The sequence below is a fragment of the Otolemur garnettii genome, unplaced genomic scaffold, assembly GCF_000181295.1.
Source record: "Otolemur garnettii isolate 467f Iridium unplaced genomic scaffold, OtoGar3 scaffold00048, whole genome shotgun sequence".
NCBI classification, from domain to species: domain Eukaryota; kingdom Metazoa; phylum Chordata; class Mammalia; order Primates; family Galagidae; genus Otolemur; species Otolemur garnettii.
The window spans coordinates 7,622,033-7,645,130 of NW_003852443.1; the positions used below are offsets into that span (position 1 = coordinate 7,622,033).

The 23,098-nt window shown below is 38.1% G+C and overlaps 1 protein-coding gene across 3 annotated transcripts in view; it reads left to right on the forward strand.

The window, feature by feature from the left end:
• The window catches only part of TTN (titin), a 276,966-nt gene that overhangs the window by 7,516 nt on the left and 246,352 nt on the right, over nt 1–23,098 (forward strand). For all 3 annotated transcript variants that reach the window (XM_023514176.1, XM_023514175.1, XM_023514177.1), the window contains exons 5-25: nt 99–184; nt 277–521; nt 5,064–5,376; nt 5,732–5,890; nt 6,557–6,694; nt 7,952–8,083; nt 10,060–10,197; nt 10,662–10,799; nt 14,085–14,378; nt 14,489–14,611; nt 15,802–16,083; nt 16,338–16,403; nt 17,127–17,385; nt 17,610–17,670; nt 17,784–17,999; nt 19,310–19,452; nt 20,345–20,550; nt 21,100–21,333; nt 21,443–21,687; nt 22,510–22,793; nt 22,907–23,071. In XM_023514176.1, the coding sequence (XP_023369944.1) occupies nt 99–184; nt 277–521; nt 5,064–5,376; nt 5,732–5,890; nt 6,557–6,694; nt 7,952–8,083; nt 10,060–10,197; nt 10,662–10,799; nt 14,085–14,378; nt 14,489–14,611; nt 15,802–16,083; nt 16,338–16,403; nt 17,127–17,385; nt 17,610–17,670; nt 17,784–17,999; nt 19,310–19,452; nt 20,345–20,550; nt 21,100–21,333; nt 21,443–21,687; nt 22,510–22,793; nt 22,907–23,071 (3,927 nt within the window). The remainder of the gene's footprint in view (nt 1–98; nt 185–276; nt 522–5,063; nt 5,377–5,731; nt 5,891–6,556; nt 6,695–7,951; nt 8,084–10,059; nt 10,198–10,661; nt 10,800–14,084; nt 14,379–14,488; nt 14,612–15,801; nt 16,084–16,337; nt 16,404–17,126; nt 17,386–17,609; nt 17,671–17,783; nt 18,000–19,309; nt 19,453–20,344; nt 20,551–21,099; nt 21,334–21,442; nt 21,688–22,509; nt 22,794–22,906; nt 23,072–23,098) is intronic.

The window sequence follows — 23,098 nt, forward strand, 5'->3', positions numbered from 1 at the left end:
AGAATGTCTTTCTTGACTTTGTAGTTGGAATTGACAGCATCTCTTTCAAAATGTGTCATTGTGCCCCCTGCTAAATAGTCATCTTTCCCTCCCTTCAGGTGAAGAAGTAGTACCCGCTAAAAAGACAAAGACAATTGTTTCGACTGCTCAGATTTCGGAAACAAGACAAACCCGAATTGAAAAGGTACTTTTCTACACTGCCGGTTTTCAAGCCTTTTCATGTTGTTGCTTCCCAGGTAGTCCTCCTCAACAGGGACTTTGTTTAATCTTTTACAGAAGATTGAAGCCCACTTTGATGCCAGATCAATTGCAACAGTTGAGATGGTCATGGACGGTGCTGCTGGGCAACAGCTGCCACATAAAACACCTCCCAGGATTCCTCCTAAGCCAAAGTCAAGGTCTCCAACACCACCATCCATTGCTGCCAAAGCACAGCTGTCTCGACAGCAGTCTCCATCACCAATAAGACACTCCCCTTCCCCGGTCAGACATGTGCGGGCACCGACCCCGTCTCCAGTCAGGTAAACCTTCTTTAAATACAGCAGGTTATTATGCATTTTTTAAATTAGGTTTCATGCAATCAAAATTGTAGCCAGTGTAGCGCAAGCACAGTGACTCACGCCTGTAATCCTAGCACTCCGGGAGGCCAACATGGTTGCTTGAGCTCAGGAGTTTGAGACCAGCCAGAGCAAAAGTGAGACCCCATCTCTACTAAAAATAGAAAAACTAGTCAGATCTTTTAATGGGTACCTATAGTCCCAGCTACTCAGGAGGCTGAGGCAAAAAGACCACTTCAGCTAAAGAGTGTGAAGTTGCTATGATCTATGACATCTGGCACTCCACCCAGGGCAACAGAGTGAGAGATTCTGTCTCACAAAAAACAAAACAAAATAAAACAAAACAAAAATGTAGCCAGTATAAAGGGAAGTAAAACAAGAAATTACTGAATGTGATTTTCACAAATCCTCATAGCCCACAGGTAAATTGAGGAGCTTTACAAGTTCTAATTTTAAATTCTTATTTATATTCCACTTAATAAATATCTGCAGTAGGGGCCAAAAACTAGCACAGTGAAATGAAAAGAGCCCAGAAGTTAGGGTTGAAACCCCTAAGTTCAAATCAGCCCAGTCACTTGCTAATAGTTTGATTTAAGACAACAATTATAATAATAACATAATAGTTACTATATATTAATGGCTTCCTCTATGTCACACATTTGATTGATATTCTACATATATTATCTCATTAAATAATAAAAAGAATCACAATAAGACTGATCCCAAGGTGCATTGTGAGAATTCAATGAGATAATTAGTTGAAGGTGCCTTGCAAATAGATAATAATTATGCAAATATTCTTATACTCAAGGTGATAAGTAAAACCTTCAACTATTTTGCTTATGTTATCTAGAAAATAAAATAGATTTCTGTGCTTAGGTAATATGGAGATAACTTAGAAGGTGAGCATGTATTATCAGGGCTCAGAAATTATATACTTCAGTGAAAATTATTCACAGTGGATCTGAAACTCTGGGTTTTAGTTCATCATGATGAAGTGTTTTTTTTGTTTTTTTGTTTTGTTTGCAATTTTTGGCTGGGGCCGGGTTTGAACCCGCCACCTCCAGTATATGGGCCAGCGCCCTACTCCTTTGAGCCACAAGCACCACCATGAAGAAGTTTTTATTATGATGAACTGAAAAATAGATATAATTTGAACCAAAACAAATTTTCTTCATCAATTTAAATGAAGTTAAGAACCCCTGCCAAGAAAGTTTATAAAAGAAGAATGATAAGGAGATAGTTGACCTAATAAAATTTCAAACTTACTATAAAGTTTTTATAATCAAAACATTAGATTAGATTCTACACAATTAGAAGAGGGACTTTACCTAACACATGTAATCAATGTAACCTGGCTCTTTGTACCCTCAATGAATCCCCAACAATAGGAAAAAAAAAACAAAAGCATTATGATGTTGGTACATAAATAGAAAAATAGATCAGAGGAGCAGAATAGTCTAGAAATAGATCCAGATATATAGGACATGCAATTTTTAATCAAAGAGACCTTTCAATTCAAAAAGGGAAAGGGAGGATATTTTAATAAAGAGTGCTGGCTCAAGTAGCTGTCCATCTGGAAGAAAACAAACATAAACCTCTACCTCACACCATTCACTAAATAAATCCCAGTTTCTCTAAAAAGTTAAGTTAAAAAAATTAAAACCTATGATGGTAACACTGCTCTCGAACTGGGTGACAGAGTAAGACCCCCTGTCTCTAAAAAACTAAAAACAATAAAAAAGAAATAAGAAAACAAAGGGGAAGAAAATTTAAGACAACATATGAGGAAGAGTTTTTGAAAAGAGATTTACAGATTCAACTGCATACAAATCAAAATGTATGTATGGCAACAGCAAAGTCATTACTAATCCAAACAGTGCATTAGTGAAAATAAATTTTTAAAGGCTCCCCTTCCTCAACATACTTCATTGCCTTTGCCAGAGAGATATTGTAGTAAACACACAATGGCTACAGTGTGAACCCTACCAGCCTAAAAACAGTACATAATGGACACAACTATCTGTGTGAGTCCTGGGTAACCCCTGGTAAACAAGCAACATGCCAGCAGTGGAACCGGGGGAACGTGTACAACACTCATGACAAAGAACTAGTGTACCAAATGTATGAAAAAGTGTTCATAAATTAATTTTTAAAGAAAAAGTACACAATACAAATGAAAACAATGACAGGAAATATAAGCATTCATAGAAGAGACAATGTAAATATCCAATAAATTTATTATAAAATGTTAGATATTTTCTAATATTTTTTTTTTGCCACTTCAAAAATGAAAGATATTTGCCAACACTAACATGAAACCCTAAACAAAAGGCTGACTTTTAAAAACATGTCCAGCAACCAAATAAAAAGGTGTTCAGTCTCAGGCTAATTCCAAGGTTGCACATCATGGAACCACACCACAGTGCAAATGTGATTTCCGAGGGAGATAACAACCTCACTATATTTTTTCGATCCAAGCCTAAGGGTCGTTTAGAATTATGTCTCCAATCCCACGGAGCATTTTGATTATCTTAGCACTTCCAGTTCTAAGAGTTCATTAATAACCAGCCAAATTACTAAATCCCCCCCGAACTTGCTTTAAAATAATTAAGAAACAAAATGCCAATTTGTGGAGAAAATAATGGTTACCCAAGATAGTCTACTTCCTAAATGTCTCATAGTTTAATTTTGATTGTTGGTGTGGAGTAAGGCAAGCATATTTCATTGAATAAGGAATGTTGTATCTAGCTGTGACCAGGTGATTATTTTTTATTATAAGTGCAGAAATAAAGCACTTCCCTATAATGACTGAAATTACATTGATTTTCACAGTTATGGGCTTACCTGCAGCCTGTGGCTAATCACTCATGTCATGCTAATCATGTTTTTAACTCTTTTTGAATTTAACCCACTTTGCTAGGTACAGCAAAAACAAGGCCCAGGTTGAAACCAAAAGCTCACATCTCTGCATTTCTTCAAATGGCAGAGACCGTCCACTATTCTAACCTACTCTCTATTACATTTCTAAGGCAGTCATTCAAGAATAGAGACTCATTCCCCAGATCTCTTTTTAGTTTAATTACAAGTTCATTTACAAAATGTAAACTGATTTTTTTACCAAAAAAGCCCTTCTTCAAGAAAATGATTAAACATTTCTCTGTGAGACTGGTTCATGTTGTAATATCCTGTTAAGTTACTCCGTAATTTAGGGCAAATATCAATTGTACCTCGAGCTTAATTGGAATAATTATTCCATTTGTGATCAATGTAAGCTAAATGTCCTATATAATGCTGGAATACATCTACAAACATTTTTCTATATGAAGAATGAATAAATACAATGATAAGGCAATACTGCCACCTACAGAAGAAAATGTAATAAACTTTACTAATTAATACATTACAGAAGAACCCCTGTAAGTTGACCACCCAAGAGGCTGCAACAAACTTGTCAACATACAGAGGTGGCCAACATGAGGAACTAGGCATAATGTCCTCATATGTACATAGGGTGCAGGTCTGGTCTATGAAAATTAGGTCAATGTAAGGAGGGGGCCAATACAGGGATGTGGCCAACTACAGAGGTTCTACCTAGTTTTGAAAAATTTTACCTTAAAATAGTTGACCAATCTCCAGAGTTATTGATACAGATCAGAAACTGTCCCTTTTGGCTGTTGACACCAGGAGAATTTTCAATTGGTGCTACTTGCACGTTGGATACACCTAAAAAGCAAACAGTGAAAACTATTTTGGAAGAAGCTACTTTATTAATTTAACCAAAAAACTATAGAATCATTAGTTTTCAAATCAGCAAAGTTCCACAGTACACAAAGCCCAGAGAGTAATACAAGAAGAGTATAAACAAATATGGAGGCAACTAAAAGAGCCGTCCTCCATGAACCCTTTGACCCATTGTCCACCCTATACTCAAAAACCTTCCTGAAAAGCATCAGGAGAACTCTTCCCCCTGGCCTGGACATTCATCAGTCATACCCACATGGTGAGGGTTGTGGAGAGTCCTGCAGGGGGAGGAATCACCTTCACTTGTTTAGCCCAGAATGGCACAAGCATTCTGATTACAGAAACCTTTCTTCATTTAATTCCTGCTTGATATCCCCTAAGTCCCCAGGATTAGGAATACAGAGAAACTTGAGGTATAATTACCAGACTTGCTACCTTCTTTCACTGCATTATCAGGGAAGCACCTTCTTCTGTCTTGATTTATTTCCAGTGTGAGAACATGCAGGGCACAAAAATCTTTAGCTTACTTAGAATTATGTCTGATTCCCTTGCAGGGTTACAGGAGATAAGAACAAGGCTTATTGAGATTTAAAACAAATTGCTTTCAAGTACATTATTTACCCCCCTGAATAGGTTATCAAAGAACACATTTTAAAACTCCGTCTTAAAGCACTTCCGGATTTTCATCCCATTATTCAAATCCGATTACCCCTCCTGGAGTTGCCTCACTGGCATTCTTGACCTCTGAGCTCCGATTTTCAGGTCCGTGTCTCCAGCCGCAAGGATCTCCACGTCCCCCATCAGATCCGTGAGGTCTCCGTTACTCACACGTAAGACCCAGGCATCTGCCCTGGCCACAGGCCCTGAAGTGCCTCCCCCGTGGAAGCAGGAGGGCTACGTGGCCTCCTCAACTGAGGCTGAGATGAGAGAGACGACGCTGACAAGCTCGACTCAGATCCGGAGGGAAGAGCGGTGGGAAGGGAGATACGGCGTCCAGGAGCAAGTGACCATCAGCGGAGCTGCGGGCGCTGCCGCCAGGGTGTCGGCCGAGGCTGTCGAGGCCGGCGCGAAGGAGGTACTGTCAGGACTGTTTTGTCTTGTTCTGGTTTCCCCCACCTGATTTGTCACTCTGCAGAGATCAGAGAAAAAAGGAATAGGAACATAAAATTATAACAGGAACTGAAGGCCAAATTTGGCCACCACCCATTGCAAAAGCTTCTTTAAAAAAAAAAAGTTGGGACAAAAGCTCTAATCTGTGAAGTTTACATAAAATATAGGTTTCAACTCCACAGACCCTGTATTTCTTGGTAATAATCAAGGCATAGATAGGTGGACATTTTACTCGACTTAGCTCGGTTTCCATCGCGCTTTTTTATCTTCTCCCAGACATGTCTTTTAAAAAGTAATCTACTTGGTCATTTCCGATCCAGGTGAAACAAGAAACTGACAAAAGTGCAGCTGTTGCGACTGTCGTTGCTGCTGTTGATATGGCGAGAGTGAGAGAACCAGTTATCAGCGCTGTAGAGCAGACTGCTCAGAGGACAACTACAACCACGACTGCTGTGCGCGTCCAACCTGCTCAGGAACAGGTATGCACGAGGCCGCCAGGGGGCGCCCGCACGCCGAGGCCTTCCGCGCACGCGTCCTTCGCTCGCACGCCCTCCGCTGAGATTTGCGTGCGGCTATCATTTTGAGGGCAGCTCTGAGCCCTGCAGGGCCCAGATTTCTAGAACGAAAAGAGCAAAAGGTGATCTGAGATACCAAAGGTGTTTAAGGTGTAAATACCACAAGAGCAGACCAGACCAGAAATGTCTGTGCTATGTCTGGCAGGGAAAAGTTACCTACAGTATTCAAGGTAGGTGCCTAGAGACTCCCACTTGAGCAGGAGACAGGTGGTTGGCGACAGCTGAACAAGAGACACCCTCAAAAACAGAGCTCAGCAATTTTAGGAGCCAGGCACGGAATCCACCATTTCAGGACAAACGTTGCATTTCTCTAAGCTTCCCCCAAAGGACCAGTGCTTTTACTTTCGTCAAAACAGATGTGACACTTGATTCATAGCTGAACAGTGTTATAAATCCAGGGTAATTTCCCACCTTGCATTTGAATGGATTTCCTGTTATAGTTTAAAATTACTCTAGCTTTCCTTCTTATCCTCTCTTGTGTGACATTTATGTCTTAATCCAAATATATGATTGTAACTTTTTATATAAGACGCATTAAAATGTCTCCTTCCTTTCCTCTATGAAAACCAGGTACGAAAAGAGGCGGAGAGGACTGCTGTAACTAAGGTAGCAGTGGCCGCCGATAAAACCAAAGAACAGGAATTAAAAACAAGAGCCAGAGAAGTAATTACCACAAAGCAAGAGCAGATGCACGTAACTCATGAGCAGGTGAAAATGGTTTTTGATTTGCATTTCATTAATGTTATTACAGGTGTGCGCATAGATAAGAATCTTTACCAGGAAGGCTCTTGCTTCTTGGTGGTTGTGTGTGTTGTTTGTAACATAATAAACCCTTGTGTGTATTTCTGGGTACTGGATCTCAAACTCTCATAGACGGATGTTCCCTGTGTTGATGAAAGGTACCTCTGTGGTAGGAGTAGAAACTGGCCTCCCCTACATCGTTCTGGGAACACACTAACTAAATGTGTGACTAGAGGGGACCAGAGGATAAAACTGCGAGGGAGAAATAGATGCTGAAGTAGGAATGGGCAAGAGTGGAAGAGAACACACTTTGCTTTAAAAAGATTCGCGACTGCTTCCTGGTGACATGAGAGGACTTTCACACATGGGTTTGAAGTGGAATGCACAGCATGGCTTCTGTAGGCCAAATTACTGATGAAAAAGTGAAAAGGATAGCCCAGTGATTAGAGGCACCTGGGAATAGATTGGCTAAGGCCAACTGTCAGTTGAGTGGTTTGAGAAGGTGAATTTTCAAGTCCCTTGCAGCCCTGAGATCCTGAGCTTCAATGATGAGACATTTAAGAATGACAAAAAGGCAAATGAGAAAATTACTCCCTTACTCCCCTCCCCCCACAAACACATATACCTTGGGTATCCAGGTAGAAGTGCAGCATCCTCAGGGGGGTTAAGAATTTGGGAAAAATTTCTCCAAGAATATGTGAAAAAATTTTTCTTCCTGTAATGTCTTAACTTTAGAAGAGTACACCAAACCATCACAATATTTAGTAAAATTTGCAAAACAAAAATATTGTATAAAAGTAGATTATAAATTATCCACACTTGGTTTCTCATATATAAAATATATACAAAATTATTTCTAAGGCCTTCTGTTCTCATATCCGGCATGCTAAGAATATCTTAGATGACAGCATTAGCATAGAATGATATTGCCATATATCTATTTGTAAGAATTGGAACCCTTTTTAAAGGAGACTGCAACTCTCCTGTTCAAAATAAACACTGTTGAAGTCTACTTTTTTTCCTCTCTCTGCTGCCCAAATTATGTTTTAGGCAGAAAAAGAGCATGGTCATATTAGTGTACATGAGATTATTTTATTTAATGACATCTCCAGAGAAAAGGATTTTACTTCTTCAAATTCCTATTTTGTTATATTTCATAAATGCCATGCCACTTCCACGGGGGATCAGGAAATAATAAGGTTTTGTTTTTATCACTGATTGCAGATAAGAAAAGAAACTGAAAAAACATTTGTACCAAAGGTAGTAATTTCTGCTGCCAAAGCCAGAGAACAAGAAACTAGAATTACTGGAGAAATTACTACAAAACAAGAACAAAAAGAAGTAACTCAAAAAACAGTAAGTCCAAGTTTATAAAAATCTGGTAGTTTGTTGACAAGTACCACACACCGCCCAGCTGCATGTCCCTTCCTGTAACCAAACCTCCAAATGGAGAAGTCTTGTTATGTTTTCTGTTTTTTGTTGTTCCTCTGTGTCTACTATTGAAACTCTTTCAGGATAGAAATTCTCTTCTTATTGCATTATTTTCCACTCGCTGGATCAATTTTCAGGAGATTGTCTAGCTTCTAGCACTGTTTGGGGCACATCTGTGAACTATCTAGAGTGTACCTAAGTAGAAGATGGATGTCAGCCCAGTCCCCTTACCCACTGGTATAGTCAGTCTTTTCATGACGAGTCTGAGCCCTCAGTCACTTAGATTGTAATGCACAAACTTTTCGTAGTTGTAAGACATGCGTATGTATGCACGCGCACACACGCACATACACATACATCAGCTGTAGAGACTCTTTACTACATAATAAGGAAATGCTGACATCAGAGAAGTGAGGAAATGTGGGGCATTAGAGAAGATAGTATTTCCTTAAGAAGATGCCCTTAATTCTTCGTTGATAAACAGGGAACTAGAAGTGTTTACTGTCAAACCTGAAGACCTGTACGGACCATCTCAATGTTACCTAAATCCAGGTCTCTCCAGCTGTGAAATCCAACCTTGAAGTATCAGGAGAAAGGCATCTTCCATTCAGGGGGCTCCTGTGCTCACCTCCCTTGATCCAAAGATCTTTGCTGACCTCAGAGCTACTTTTCTTAAAAGGTCCAAATGAGAGCGCCATATACTGAACAGGCTGGCCAGAGGGTGCTGGCTGAATTTCTCTCTCCTTGTGAGTGAGAGACTTTGAATGCAGCAAGAATCCTACTTGGCCTCACCAAGAGTATAGAAATCCCTGTTACCATTGCAGTGCTGGTGACTGGCAAGTTCAGCCAGCCTAGAATTTTCCAGCCCTTTGCCAGTAGCCACTCACCGGGTTCTTTAACATGTCAGCATGTCTCAAAGATGAGACTTTTTTTTTTTTTTTAGTTCCAGGATAATTTGCTGAGGGTCAAGTTGACAGAAAAAAAGAAAAAAAAAGCCTATCCCTCAGAAAAACAAAAATCTGTGTCTTTAGCACAAGCGTAGGCCCCTAAAATGGGAATGTGACATTTTCTCTTTCACCACTCAGTATTGTGAATGTTTTGAGCCGATCTTGCCATTTCTTTTGTACCTTTCGAAACACAAATGTTTATTTTACCCTAAACATTAGATAAGACAGGAAACCGAGACAGCTGCTGCGTCCCTGGTGGTAGTTGCTACTGCAAAGTCCACAAAGATAGAAACAGTCCTGGGAGCTCAAGAAGAAATTGCCACCCAACAAGAGCAAATGCATGTAACTCAGGAAAAGGTGACGACTTCCTGCCAATGTCAAAGTCACTCTTTGCACCATTTCATTTGCAAGCCACCCACATCTTCATCACAGATCTTAGTCAGCACTTCTTCACCTCCTCCTCTTCTTATAACTCAAATAGAAAATTCCTTTCTCCGTCCAGCCAGCTTTCACTGCCACCTCATTCCTAACTTGCAGATTTTCGTTGGATTGTTACTAATATATTATAATTCACCTTAATATCTTCCTGTTGGAGACTCCAGTATATAAATCAATTGATAATATGAAAAAATGGTTATGCTATCTGTATATGGCTCTATTGGAATTTCCCATAGATTATAAGACAAGTTAAAAAAAAAAAAAAGATAACTAGCACTTCTTAGTCTTTTATGGCTAATCACAATTTTTCCCCTTTAAACTAGACTTATTCTTACCAGTGAAACAGTCTGGATAATCAAAGCAAACTCCAATGTTATATTTAAGTGTAATTACAATGCTCTTGAATGGGAAGAAATTTTGCATCCTTTCACAGTTTTTACTTATGTTTTTTTTTTTATTAGTGGCTTATGAAATTTAATGACTACTTTCTTACCTTTCTTTTCACTGTATGATCAGATAATGAAGGAAACTAGAAAAACAGTGGTACCTAAAGTCATAGTTGCCACACCCAAAGTCAAAGAACAAGATTTAGTATCAAGAAGTAGAGAAGGCATCACTACCAAAAGAGAACAAGTTCAAATAACTCAGGAAAAGGTGAATACAGATATTTGAAATATAACAAGTTCATCTTTAAACCATTTTCCAGTAAACTATTAACTACAATATGGTATGAAGTATTAATCTGTATATTCCTTTTAAACCTCTAACTAAAACCCAAATGGTAAACATGTGACTGATGACCCACACACTTTAACCCGCACACTTGATTTTCATCCACATATAACATTCATAATTCATCATATTCACCATTATCCTTTGCATGAAGATTAGCATTTTTAGCTTAATTTTTAAAAAGCACCGCCAGATGTGGCCTGGAGGCCACAGGTTTCCCACCTTTCATTTCTGAGTTTTGTGATTCTCAGCAGCAAGTTAATTTCTGTTGTGTATTTAATCCCAAATAACTTCATCTTGCATCCCTACTAAGAGGGGGGATGGATCCTATCATGTGTGTCTGAAGCCCTGTCCAACTAAAATCTTGATTTTACTATAATAATCAGATGAGAAAGGAAGCTGAGAAAACTGCCTTGTCTACGATAGCAGTTGCGACTGCTAAAGCCAAAGAACAAGAAACAATACTGAGAACTAGAGAAGGAATGGCTGCTAGACAAGAACAAATCCAGGTTACCCATGGAAAGGTGACTATTGCTATTCCAAGTGTGAAATCCCCTATTATAATACATTAATACCAGATCTCACGTGAAGTCCCCTGTTGTAATACATTAATACCAAATCTCTGAATTCGTGTATGAGACACTATTAACCAAATTTGTTTTTTAGACAATTAAAGAACTGGAAACTAAAACACCAAATTATTTATTATTATTAATATTATTATTACATATTCCTTTCCCTACTTATCTCTTCACGTTATTTCCAACGTTTTATTAACATCTGGAAATCCTCCAGAAATTGATGATTTGAAATGCATGCAGGTTAATTTTAAGAGCTCCCATGAACATTGAAAAATAAACTCTATAAAAGTTGTAAAAGTAAATGATAAATCTCACTGTCCAGAAGATGTGTGGTTTGAAGGGTCATAAATTTAGTATACCATGATGAGGTATGGATTTATTTTAGGAAATTATCCATAATTTTCTTCACGTGGAACTTTTTTTTTTTTTTGCCCCTGTAAATATCAGATGAGAAAATAAGCTGAGGAATTTAGGGAGCCTGGTGTACACTCCCAGTAAAGCTAAACAAGATGCAATATTAAAATGTAGAGAAGGAAATATCCAACCAGAATAATTACACATAAACCATGAAAAGGTTACTGCATCTATTTGTAGCTATGAAATTTCCATGAACTAAACTACTTCCAATGAGCACCATTTACCGTAAATGAGCTATTTACCTAATTGTATTCTTTATTGTGAATATATAGTATCTGGAAAATAGCAAATAAAGTTTTTTAATTTCATTAGCATCATGGCCTAAGTCCAATTTATGTTCCCCCAATGTCATTTTCTAGCTCTACATCTTTGATTTATATTCTAAAGTGCAGTGGTTCTCAACCTTCCTAATGCCAGAGCCCTTTAATGCAGTTCCTGTGGGTCACAACCCACAGGTTGAGAACCGCTGTTCTGAGTCATGATTTAAGATAAATCTTTTAAACCTTTACCCAAGTCTAATATCTAATAGCTTATCAGCCTTCAGAAATGTCATAGATGACAGAAATTCCAATATGCAACATACTTTATGAGTGATTAATTTTGAATTTTATCTCCATTCTAATTTTGCCATAATTGACTGTCTTATTTTGTTGCTAAAAATTAGCTAAGGATGAAAGCCGAGAAAATGTCTGTACCTAAGGTAATAGTTACTACTGCAAAGTCTACTGAACCCGCCACTGCACCAATAACTAGAGAAGGATTTGCTGTTAAGCGAGAACAAATACGTCTTTTTCAAGAGGAAATGAAAACAGATGCTGTGGAGGTGAAAAGCATTGTTTCATCCCATTTCATCATCAGCTCTTATAAATTTCCATCCATCATGAGTTGTGCTTTAATATTCCACCTAATTGCTTAACAGATCAACAAAAAATTAGGACTGGCTCGATTCAATCCAGGTTCTTCAGTTGACCAGTTAGCATTTCTGGTAGTGAAAAGTCAGATGAAATAGCACTTTTCTTTGTATCTCCTGAATTTATTCTCAGCATTAAACCTATGTGAATTGGGGTCTCCTAGTCCAATTCATCTTCCTGTTTATCTAGGTTTCAAAGGGGAAGGATAGTAAAGTCCAGTAAGAAATAAGAGCAGGTACTAGTGTACGGTGCTTATTTATAATTGTCCCATCAAATAGTAGATGTACGTGGATTTGACATACAATATAATTCAACAAAAAGATGCTTCCTCAATTTAAAATATCCTACCATAATTAAGAATTTTTTCTTATGTTTTAAATTAATAATAAGATTTATGTATTTCAGTTGTGTGATATTTGAGCTTTGGTTCTATCATTGTTAAAATAAAATTAGAACTCAACTTGCCTACTTCATGTTGTAGACTGGTTGTAAGGTTCACATAAGGTATAGTGCAAATGTAATCACTCTGCAAGCAAAGATAGATACATATCTTTGCTAGATACATATATCTTTGCTTGCAGAGTGATTATAAATATATATATAGTGTTATCTGTAAAAGATGTTAACATTTTTAAACATCTATAAAGTCAAGTAATTGTCTATATGGTTAAAAAGGAAACAAATAAATGAACAAACTTAACTCACCTAAGCCTCATGTATATTTTATAATTTCTCCTAAGATCCATCTAAAGTGAAGATGGTATTTGCACTCCCTCAAGGCAGATTAAATTCCTTGTGTCTCCCTAGAAAGAATCACTAGATAAAGCCCACAATCACTAGAGGCCCAGTTTCCTCTCAGAAGGAATTTCCTCTCCTTATTTATATCTTAAGTGGTTTAGAGAATAATTTGTAAAGACTTAAAAAATATTTCAGTTGTATTCTAGATTCTATTCAAGGCAAGGAAAACTGAATGTTGATTTTAAAAAGTGCACTGGATGAACATGGCTATATAATGTGCTTTTCCAAGTATGGCATAGAACCATAACATGTAAGCCACATCCTCCAGTTTGCTTTCTTTAAAAGAGAAACTTCTTTGCAAATTGTATTTCCATTTACATTAATCTGATTCGTAGAAGTGACTATTTCTGTTTCTTTCTTCACTCTAACTCCTGGTAATAACGAAAATAAACTCCCGTGTATAAGGTTGTTCTCTTGAATTCAAACATGATCACAATTTCCTTTTAATCATAATATTTTCATTCATGTGGCTTTTTTTTTTCATTTGTGTGTTTTAAGAGAGAAATTTTCTAATAGATTAAACAAATCTTATCCCTAGGGAATCATAAGTGAATGTCTGTGCTTGCTCTGTGTTCACGAGCTTTTACATTATCTCAGCTTTGCACGCAACCATATAACGCTGTAGTAACTGATTTTTCTGGGTGGGATGAGGATGGTATTTGAGTGTACTTTTATCATTGCTGTCAGTACGTCAACACTGAACTAGATGATTGACAAGATAACAAAAAGAATCAGTGAAGATAACTGGCACCAAAGTTCTGATTTCCCATTTGTTAATTGGCCGTGGTTGTCCTATGTTATGTCTCTGTGATTTATTGTCTAGTATAATTAGCAGATATATAGAGAATGTATCTAAATACTACGTAGATGTCTAGTCTATATAATAATCAATGACACAGTAAGTTCCTGAATGCCTTTCTGAGTTCCATTTCTAGACACATTAACACTGCTGTATCACCTGGGTACCACCTACCTATCATGCGTTTAGGCATTTGTTTATTCTGAATGACTAGGAAGAGATGTCCCAGGAGGATGTCCCTAGGAGATGACCCAGCCCAACTTTGACATTACTGTGCCCTAATTCCGGAAACCTTGTCTCTAGGTGGACATTGGAAAGAAGGCTGAAGCTGTAGCAACAGTTGTTGCTGCGGTAGACCAGGCTCGTGTTAGAGAGCCCAGAGAACCCAGGCCTCCTGAAGAGTCCTACGCTCAGCAGACCACTTTGGAGTACGGATATAAGGAACAGGTTTCTGCCGCAAAGGTAGCTGAGCACCCCCAGCGTCCAGCCTCAGTACCCCATGTTGTCCCGAAAGCAGTCAAGCCTAGAGTGATCCAGGCTCCTTCTGAGACTCATATCAAAACTACTGATCAAATGGGAATGCATATATCATCACAGGTGAGTCTATACCTGCTCACTTTTCACCCCATCCACAGTCAAGCACGCTTACATTAACTGCTGTGGTCACCTGGGGAACAGTAGTATCACTGAGTTTCATTTCAATGCAGATCAAGACAACTACAGATCTAACAACTGAAAGATTAGTCCATGTGGATAAACGCCCCCGCACCGCAAGCCCTCACTTTACCGTTTCAAAAATTTCTGTTCCTAAGACGGAACATGGATACGAGGTAAGAAATTAAAGAGCATGATAAAGAAAGGTCTAACTCGAAGGAAAGAAGTATCTAAGCTGATGTAGAGTAGCTCTGGTGTAAGCCAGTGTGGGCCTCTGTGGGTGATGTGTGTTTACATTCATGGTGGATTCCAACAGCCCTGATCTTTGGTCTCTGAAACTTGCCCAGCAGGGTGAGCCCAGGGTCGCAGCTACAGAGACATAAGTCCATACAAGCTTCTCTGTATTTCCATATCAGAGAGAGCTCAAACTCATCTGTTTTGACTCCTATGGTTCTAATGATTCTGCAGTTTTCTTTATGCTGTGAGACATTTCAGGGTGACTTAACTGTGAATGTGTTTCACTAAGGAAAACAGATGTTGAGAAATCATATATTCACATATGCAATATAGCAAGATGCAGAGGTGGCATTGTGTGGTGCGTCGATTGGATTGTAGAATCAAACAGACCTGGATTAGTGCCTATCTCTGGCACTTACGAGCTCTGCTGTCAGGGGAAAGTAAAAATACATGTAGAGTACATGTAAAACCCTTAGCAAGCAGACAGCACAAAATATTCAAAAATACTCAATCTTAGCCACTATTGTTACTTATGCAGCCAAAAAATAAAATCCAAACTTCTATACCTTCAAAGAATTTTAGGATACATAGAATTCTTATATGTGGATGGTCCCAAATTACTATTGAAACAAAATAACCATAGATAGCAACTGAAGAAAAACAATAAGAAAACCTTTAAAATACTTTTCTGAACGTTTCCACTTTTACCTTTCACGCAGGCTTTTTGAACATAGTTCTTAGGAATTTACCAACTCTTTTAATCATTTCTGATTTTTTAACTTCGCACTGTGGTATTTACAACAGCAGCATTCATCAGAATGGTAACGTAAAAAACCATGACTAAACTTTAGACGATCCTGTTCTTTCAGGATAAAAGCTGCCAAAAACGTCATTGTTAACACAACTCTTTTAAAAAGACATTTAAAAATATATTTTACAAATTAACAGGAATGATAGGAGTTGTAGAATTGGCTTATCTCTGACTTTTCATTAACTGGAAGGGTGATAATAAGAGATAGAAAATGGACCCTATAGATCCAGTTCAGAAATTTTAGGGGCAAAGCACTCCTGAGGGATGACTTGGTGGGACAGTTAAGTGACTTTATTTTCTGACTCCCTGTCTATATAGGCGTCAATAGCCGGTAGTGCTATTGCTACATTGCAAAAAGAGTTGTCAGCCACATCTTCTGCTCAGAAGATCACCAAATCGGTGAAGGCTCCTACCGTGAAGCCCACTGAGGCCAGAGTAAGGGCAGAGCCCACCCCGTCGCCACAGTTCCCCTTCACTGGCCCACCAGATACTTATAAGAGTCAGGCTGGCATTGAAGTGAAAAAGGAAGTAGGGGTGAGCATCACTGGCACCACCGTCCGTGAAGAGCACCTCGAAGTCCTACACGGGCGTGCAGCCAAGGTTGGTCACTGTGAATGTGTTTCCCGACCCACTAGCATGGAGCAGGGCCAGGGGCTCGGCCAGTTTGTCCTGCAGAAATAGCCCGTCTGGAATCTTCCTTTCTCCTTTACTGTGTTCACACTTAATTTTATGAAGCATGATTTGGGTCAGTGGTCTTTTTCTCAATTTTTTTTTTTGTCATTCCTCCTGTGCTAAGCATGAGATTTTCCCCTAATTTCATGGCTATTTTGTAACATCCTTTGTAAAAATCATAGGTAACAGAAACAGCAAGAGTGCCCGCACCTGTTGAAGTTCCTGTGACTCCACCAACTTTGGTCTCGGTGAGTGAAGAAGTCGATTGTGTGGGGCCCAGTTCATATCTGGTCAAGTCATGTTAATTCATATTTGCAAAGATTCGTTTCTCACACAAGGTGGAAAATGGCATTAGCAAGTTTACAAATGCTGATTTTAAGACGACCCATTATTTGGCAAGGGTAATTTGATGTGGTAAAACATCATTCATGTATTCGAGCAATTTAATGAGCTTCTGATATTTGTAAGGTATGATTGCAGGAACTAGAGAGATATTTACAAATCCGGCTTTGTCTGAAATGGTTTCCTTGCCATCAGAGAAAAATGCACATAAGTGTGCGTAATAAAATATAGAAGGTGAGAAGCACTACCATGGAAGGAGACTCTGTGGAGAGGATAGAGTCGTTCCAATTGCCGATATCATGGAAAAGTTTTGTTGAATAGATGGCGTTTGCTGCTGAACCTTGCAGCTTCATTAGGATTTGACCATATGAGAATAACAGAGGGACAGAGTTTTCTTATCATATGGTTTTAATGCATTTCCACCTTAAAGACCTGGAAATGTCTTGGATTAATTTCTAATTGAGAATATTCCAATTTCAAAGGGAGTCTCTTTACAAATATTTCTGGAGTCCTGACTGAAAGGCCATTTTGTGGCAATTGAAATATACAAATTTAAGCCCCATATTGTTGTAAAACACGGGGAAGATTAATGAGTATGCACACTTATTTCCTTGTTCTCCTCTCTTCAGGGCTTAAAAAATGTGACTGTCATAGAAGGTGAATCTGTCACCTTAGAGTGCCACATCTCTGGATACCCATCCCCAACAGTGACATGGTACAGGGAAGACTACCAAATCGAAAGTTCCATTGACTTCCAGATAACCTTCCAGAGTGGAATCGCTCGTCTGATAATTCGCGAAGCCTTCGCAGAAGACAGCGGGCGATTCACTTGCACTGCTGTGAACGAGGCTGGAACCGTCAGCACGTCCTGCTATCTAGCTGTCCAGGGTTAGTGGCCACCCTCCCAAGTCCCCAATGCACGAGTCATTGTCTCAGCTGACACTCTTTTCCACAATACTGTACCTGCACACCTTGTAAGAGCATCCCCTTTTGGAACAGGGGTGTAGATTTGGGGGACAGTTTAACTGCCAGTGCTGAGCAGAGGTCACGAAATGAAATGCTTCACTTCAATGAAAAACTGTTGGGTTTTTTTGCTTTGTTTTGTTTTTTAGTGTCAGAAGAATTTGAAAAGGAAACAACTGTGGCTGAGAAATATACCACAGAAGAGAAACGGTAAAACATTTTTTGCTGATCAGCCGATATTCTAGTACTATTATGATTTTCAGTCCCGTTGGTATTGGCAAATTGTGGCCCAGAAGCTAATATGAAAGGAATTCTCTTTCCAGCTTTGTCGAATCAAGAGATGTGGTAATGACTGACACTAGCATCACAGAAGAACAAGCAGGGCCAGGAGAACCTACTGCACCCTTCTTCATTACAAAACCAGTGGTCCAGAAGCTGGTGGAAGGTGGGAGCGTGGCGTTCGTATGCCAGGTTGGCGGCAACCCAAGGCCCCATGTCTACTGGAAAAAATCTGGTGTTCCTCTAACCACTGGATACAGGTATTTTGATGACTGAGTGATAAGAGTTCTCCATGACCTGTGTGATTTATGTATGAAGCCTAGAGTGGAATTTACTTGTGCCACTAGCCCTGAATATAACTTCTCTTATTGTGGACCCTTCTTCGTTTGTTTTGAAGTATTTTCACATCCTTGTGCAAAGACTTACTAAGAAATAAAGATATATGACAAAAGTGGATGGAAGACATATTTCTTAACATTCTAGTTTAATTTATTGATAAAGCTAGTAGAGAAAATATTGTGGATTTTTACACAAACACACACATATACTTCCAGGAAGGATGTCAGACAACTTTCAATAAAAACATGTCATAACTAAATCCCTTAAAGATAAGAATAAGCATCATATTATGAAGAAGAAAGCTAGATATACATGGAAATCTATAATCCTCTAATAAATTTTAAATCTATTAAATCCTCTAAGAAATCCTTTAATAAATTTTCTGCAAGTGAATATTAAATTTAACTCTGAATTTTCTGCAATTTAAGACAAAAAAGGTGACCTGATAATCTAAAAAAGTGTAGGTGTTCTATCTCAATAATAATCAATGTAGTATACCAGAGAGTTAAACAGAGATATTTATGAGAATTTATTGTTCTGATTATTCATGTGATCCTCAAATGAAATAACAAAGAAAACAATGAACAAAGAGAAAATACCTATTGTTTAATGACATGGTAAGATGTCCACTGAAGCCACTTATGTTTATGTCTAATTCTACCAGTAGTGTAGTCTATTATTTATTTTTTATTTGTATTTGTATTAATTTATTTTTGAGATAGAATCTCTATCACCCTGAGTGGAGTGCTGTGGCATCATAGCTCACAGCAACCTCAGACTCTTGGGCTCAAGAGACCCTCTAACCTCAGCCTTTTGAGTAGCTGGGACCCCAGGTACCTGCCACAACTCCTGGCTAGTTTTTCTATTTTTAGTAGCGGTAGGGGCTCACTCTTGCTCAGGTTGGTCTTGAACTCTTGAGCTCAAGAAATCCATCCACCTTGGCTTTCAAGATTACTAGGATTACAGGCATGAGCCACCATGCCTGGAATATTGTTTATTTTAAAAAAGATGCATATTCTTCAAAATGAATATGTTTAAAACTATTTGACCTGAATTGTCATGTCTATGAATTTTTCTCATTCTCCGTAATCTTACAATCTAAGGTGAAGTTTAGTTACTTGTTTAGGATCATTGGATTTTACATCACAGATTCATTCACAAATAAGTCAATTTCTTTTATTCACATAAGGTTGTTGATGACCAATTTCTCTATTTGTTTATTGCCATATAGATACAAAGTGAGTTACAACAAACAAACCGGTGAATGCAAACTGGTGATTTCTATGACTTTTGCCGATGATGCTGGAGAATACACTATTGTTATTCGTAACAAGCATGGAGAAATTTCTGCATCAGCTTCCTTGCTTCAAGAAGGTAAGGGCAACTGTGTAGTTCCTGTGAGCGTGATTAGGGACTGAAATGCAGAGACCTGCTGTGCCATGTGATTGCTGAAGGACTGGATGCTGCATCCTAGTACACCTCCCTCTCTTGGTCTTGACAGTATAGAAAATGTTTCAGACCACACGGCCACAAAAGCCACGCTGGCGCTAAACTTCTGAGGTTCTAGCAATAGTTTCTATTTGGTGCATTTTTTTCTCAGCATGCCATGCCCAGGAAAGTGTAGGGATTCTAAGTCTGGTTGCCTTCCAGGTCCAGGCAAGTAACATAAGTGAGAACAATGAGGACAATGGCAAATCCATGCCTTGCCTCAAGGGGGCAGTAGTTCTCCCCTGTGATGTGTTGTGCACACACCAATCTGTTACCAGGCTTAATGCTGCTAGAGCTTCTGGTATTTTTTTAAAAAGCTAGGAATAATAATTTTTAGTGTTTATAACTTGAGAAAAGATGTAATAGTATAAACTCTTCACATTTAAACACTTCTATACTTCATCTCATTTGATCTACACAACATCCCTTAAAGGAAATTACAATATTATCTCAACCTCACAGATAAAGCATTCAAGGCTCAGGAAAGTAAAGGAATTGCTAAAAGCCACACAGCAAATTAGGAAGACTTCTAGGGTAGATTCCAAAGATGGATTGCTAATATAAAATTCTTTCTACAATAGTAGTCACTGGTTTGGCGTCTCCGTGTATGTTTGCTTTTGAAATTCAATCCAGTAAATATTTATCGAGCACTTTGATAGAAGAAATTTGGAAAATCTTGCTTTTTGGTTATCAAAACCAGTATAAGGCCTGAATGAATGGTGATGTGAATACTTTTTAACAAGAAAATTAAAAATTAACATATATTCTTAACTCCTAGCTGAATATGAGTCACTGATGAAGTCTCAGCAAGAAATGCTTTATCAGACGCAAGTGACTGCATTTGTTGAAGAACCCAAAGTTGGAGAAATAGCACCTGGTTTTGGATATTCTGACTATGAAAAAGAGTATGAAAAAGAACAGGCCTTAATTAGAAAGAAGATGGCCAAAGACACTGTAGTGGTCAGAACTTTTGTAGAAGACCAGGTGTGTATAACAATGATGACCAACTAAACCATTTCATAAATTATACTTTCCTCCCACAATGCCCCTTTTTGTGTTTGGTGTTTTCATTTTCAAATAATGGGATAGACAACTATTAGTTGGCCCAAGTTCACTGCCGACAAGTTTCCTTAATCTTCATTGCATGTTGAACTTGTGACTTTAGAAATAAGTATGTAACAAAATATGACTTTAGAAGTGGAGATTATATATATACATATATATATTTAGAAAAAGACAAATATTAGCACAGCAAAGTTCATTGATGCCAAGATTTCCTTCATCTGTTTGATAAATATACCAAATGTAACCTATGCTCTTGAAATACCATTTACCCAAGATGCCCCAGCATCAAATGACAGGATGACTGTAGTGCAGATTAAAAGCAAAAAAGAACAAAAAAGCCTTCCACATTCTACTCCCAGTTAAAAACATCAATAATCCTTAGCTCCAAAATTAATACATATCCTTAAAGAATTTCCACCAGTGAGGTTATGGCTTTTTAAAAAATCATCCTCTCTTTTTATTGCATAGGAATTCCATATTTCTTCCTTTGAAGAGAGGCTTATTAAGGAAATTGAATATAGAATAATAAAGACTACATTAGAAGAACTTCTTGAAGAAGATGGAGAAGAGAAGATGGCAGTTGACGTTTCCGAATCCGAAGCTGTTGAATCAGCATTTGAATTAAGAATCAAGAATTACAGAATTCTCGAGGGGATGAGTGTCACTTTTCATTGCAAGATGTCTGGATATCCATTACCCAAGGTAAAATATTCACATTTATCACACCTCTTTGCACGATAAAGATATAAATAGGTTACAATGTAACTATTTTACGTAACATGCATTCACATATGGCCGATATTCTTTGCAGATTGCATGGTACAAAGATGGCAAGCGCATCAAACATGGAGAAAGATACCAAATGGACTTTCTACAGGATGGCAGAGCTAGTCTGCGCATACCTGTTGTTCTTCCAGAAGATGAAGGAATCTATACGGCATTTGCCAGCAACATGAAAGGAAATGCAATTTGCTCTGGGAAGCTGTATGTGGAGCCTGCCGCACCATTTAGTGCTCCAACTTACATACCCACACCAGAGCCAGTGAGCAGAATCAGGTAAAACTTGTAATAATTCACAGTGTTTAGTATTTAAATTACTTTAAAAGACTAACTATGCCCATGGCAAATTGGTACTATTTTTTTAAAAAATTTAAAGGCTAAGGTAGCACAGAGATTTACCATTGGTAGCACCAATGATTGCCAAGAGTTTTTATTTCTTTCCCTTATGTAAGATGAGCAAAGAATTTTCATTTGTGTATCATACTATTTATTTATTTTCCTAGTGAAATAGCTAATATAACAATAGCTTCCATTTCTTTGGTGCTTGATTTTTACATACATAAAGTTATATGGCAGTCCTGAACTTTAAGTGGTGGTGCCAGCCTTCAAAATCCAGGCCAATCTGGCTGCAAAATATAGATAGGATTTTGTTTTGTTTCCAAATATAAATTCCTACATTTTTCCTCCTCTACAGATAAACAAGTAAATGTTTCCTTTTTCATAAATTTATTCATTGGTTTATTTATTTATAATAAACCAATTATTTATTAAGATGTTTTGGTAGTTGAATCAAAAAGATGTGATGAATAAATAAATCCAGATGGTAAGGAAAAGACACTATTAAGAATTTTCCCAAGACTTTGAGTCTGAGTACCTGAGTGCCTGAATGCCTACTGACCAAGATTGAAAATATTAAGAAAAACATAGTGTTGGAGGCAATAATAATACATTCTGATTTGGATCCTAATGAGACTGAGGTGCTTTTTAGTACACACAAATTAAATTCTAAAATAACATTAATAAATAACATAGAATGAAATTTGTTTTGCTGAATTTTTTATGCCTCTTGAAAATATTCCGTTTGCCTTTGTATTTTAGATCTATCTCTCCACGCTCAGTGAGCAGGTCTCCTATACGCATGTCCCCAGCAAGAATGTCCCCTGCACGAATGTCCCCTGCAATGTCCCCTGCAAGGATGTCCCCTGCACGGATGTCCCCTGGACGTAGGCTGGAGGAAACAGATGAGTCACAACTTGAGAGACTATATAAGCCAGTCTTTGTGCTAAAACCCACTTCTTTCAAATGTTTAGAAGGGCAGACTGCCAGATTTGACTTAAAGGTCGTGGGTAGACCCATGCCAGAGACACTCTGGTTTCATGATGGTAAGGACAAGTTTTTGTGCATGAATCATTAAACACCAAAACAAGCGTTTTTGTGTGTCTAGCAATTTTAAAAAACTATTCTAAAAGTGGTTTTATTACTTACTTTTTGACAGGCCAGCAAATTGTCAATGACTATACTCATAAAGTGGTCATTAAAGAAGATGGTACTCAGTCACTAATCATCGTCCCAGCAACACCCAGTGATTCTGGGGAATGGACTGTGGTTGCCCAAAACAGGGCAGGCAGATCTTCAATTTCAATGCTTTTAACTGTGGAAGGTAAAATAAAATGAAAATAAAGAAATT